The following is a 2,500-nucleotide window of genomic DNA, read 5'->3' on the forward strand; positions in this document are numbered from 1 at the left end:
TAGGGCCTTTCGCACCGCAGGAACCTTTTCATAGTACCAGAACTAATTGTGGAGCTACCCACTTTTCGGAGTGTTCGCACCGCCGGAACTGGGCGCGATTTTAGTACCGGACTGCCTTTTTCGAGAACCAAATTAGCTGCTACTCCGGAGCAGGGTCTAACCAGCACAACTGGTACTAATCGTGATGCAAGTAGACATTGATTGGCCAAACGCGTATGAAAACGCCCTCACCCGCCATGATTTAAAACGCCGTGTAAACATGTCAACTTATTTCGCAAGTATGGAGAACCGCGATAGATGGACGGACGCTGAAGTGCAGGCACTCATAGCAAATGTAGCACTGCCAGTTGTGGTTGGAGATTCTTAGTCCTCCTTTCCGTTCTTTCAATCGCTTTACGTATACGTCGACTTTCCATGTCCATTATTGTGAAACCCGTGAGACACAACAAACACAGCTCCGATCACAGCCTCCTCCATCCTCCTGTTGTTAACGTTGACGACGCTGTCGACCGACTTACGTCACTTAGTACACACTCTCGGTGCGAATGCAACCCTTTAAATGGTACTGGGAAATAGTACCCGCAAAATCGTCCCAGTACTTTAGTACCGTACATTTAGTTCTGGAACTAAAGCGGTGCGAAAGGGCCTTTTGTGTTTGCCAGCTGGAGCGAGCTTTGTCGGAAAGTTCAGTTTGGCTGTTTTGAACTCCTGAAACAAACTCTAAATAAACGGAGTTCGAAACCGCTTGCCAAACCAGAAAAGTTCACTTCAGTTTGTAAACACCTTTGAACTACCACTGGTCTGTAGCGAGTATGTAATATGTGTCCCTGCAGCACAAAAGCAGTGTTAAGTCGCTGGGGGATATTTGTAGCAATAGCCAACAATACATTGTATGGGTCAAAAGTATCTATTTTTCTTTTATGACAAAAATCATTAGGATATTAAGTAAAAAGATCATGTTCCATGAAGATATTTAGTAAATGTCCTACTGTAAATATATCAAAACTTAATGTTTGATTAGTAATATGCATTGCTAAGAACTTCATTTGGACAACTTTAAAGATGATTTTCTCAATATTTAGATTTTTTTGCACCCTCAGATTCCAGATTTTCAAATAGTTGCATCTCAGCCAAATATTGTGCTATCCTAACAAACCATACATCAATGAAAAGCTTATTTATTCAGCTTTCAGATGATGTATACATCTCAATTTCAAAAAATGGACCCTTATGACTGGTTTTGTGGTCCAGGGTCACAACTATCCAATACTCACATGCAAATAAATAAATAAATAAAAACCTGTCAAATCAATAAATCTGAAGGTCAGTGAAACACACCATCATGTCAAAGCTGAAGCCTGTTCCTGGAGGTCCGGGGGGCCCCGGAGAGCCTGGCTGACCCCTGGGGCCCTCAGCCCCTGTCTGTCCTGGGAGCCCCGGCTGGCCCGCATCACCCTGAAGACAAAGATCGCTTCTAAAGCTATAACAGTCTAGTAATGTTCAGTCAAGTCTTCAAACTCATAACACATCTCTGATCGTTTGCTTTTTTTACTCAATTTAAAGAAGTGAATCTGGCAAACTGATCTGAAACACCAGTGTGATCCAAACGACATTACCTTTTGTCCCATGATTCCAGGTAAACCTGCTTCACCCTGCCAAAAAAACACAAGACATGTCCAAATCTCCAGAGTTTCACTGCATGGAAAGACATTTAGTTCTGCGTGAGGGTTTGGAGCGACACGAGGCTGAAGATCAGGACGTTATCAGCTGCAAACAGAAATAATCTGCAGAAGTGTGACTTCACCTGAATGTGTGTATGATAATCATGCAACTAAATGTTCAAAGACAGCAAGAGAGGAATACAGGAATTAAATAAAGAATAAAATCAACAGACAGTGATAAATACAAGCCTGGAAAAATGCCACATTTCCTAATCAAATATCTTACGTTCTGCCCTTCTTCTCCATCTTTTCCTGGTTGACCGTCTCGTCCATTTTCACCCTAAAATGAGAGAAATCACCACATAAGGACCTCTTGCACTGAACACAATCCCATTGTCTTTTCTTGACTCAGGTGTTATTAGTGTTTTCTTGAGCAGTCGTTCAGGAAAGCTGTCCTGCCAGAGAAGCGTCAGGGTTTTTGTGACCGTGTTTAAGCAGGAAACAGGAAGTTAGTAGTAGTTTTGTCATGTCCAAAGGCAGTTTAATCATAAATCATAACACATCATCCGAGCTCAGCAGATGAATGTCAGTTCATACGAAGAAGAAATGAAACCTGAACTCCTTCATCTTCACCCTCATCTCGCGCTCCTCCGGGCTGATCTGAGCTCGATTCACAGCTTTACGGGTCAATGTTCATCTATGAAACTTTATTGGATTAATGCACTGATCTGACCTAGAAGCACTTGCTTGTTTCTCAGTGAATCAGTACTGATCCTCACTCACCGGGACTCCACGTTTGCCCTTCTCCCCGTCTCTTCCAGGAACCCCTGGAAGCCCGA

General features: G+C 42.9%; 1 protein-coding gene across 1 annotated transcript in view; it reads right to left on the reverse strand.

The window, feature by feature from the left end:
• The window catches only part of LOC107566168 (collagen alpha-1(XV) chain-like), a 56,643-nt gene that overhangs the window by 32,951 nt on the left and 21,192 nt on the right, over window positions 1-2,500 (reverse strand). Inside the window, exons 13-16 of the mRNA XM_016251546.1 lie at window positions 2,445-2,500; window positions 1,948-2,001; window positions 1,617-1,652; window positions 1,339-1,455 (exon numbers count right to left, since the gene is read on the reverse strand). The exon at window positions 2,445-2,500 is cut by the window's right edge and continues 67 nt beyond it. Coding sequence (XP_016107032.1) covers window positions 1,339-1,455; window positions 1,617-1,652; window positions 1,948-2,001; window positions 2,445-2,500 — 263 coding nt within the window. The remainder of the gene's footprint in view (window positions 1-1,338; window positions 1,456-1,616; window positions 1,653-1,947; window positions 2,002-2,444) is intronic.

This window comes from Sinocyclocheilus grahami, unplaced genomic scaffold, assembly GCF_001515645.1.
Source record: "Sinocyclocheilus grahami isolate Dianchi unplaced genomic scaffold, SAMN03320097.WGS_v1.1 scaffold1053.1, whole genome shotgun sequence".
NCBI classification, from domain to species: Eukaryota; Metazoa; Chordata; class Actinopteri; order Cypriniformes; family Cyprinidae; genus Sinocyclocheilus; species Sinocyclocheilus grahami.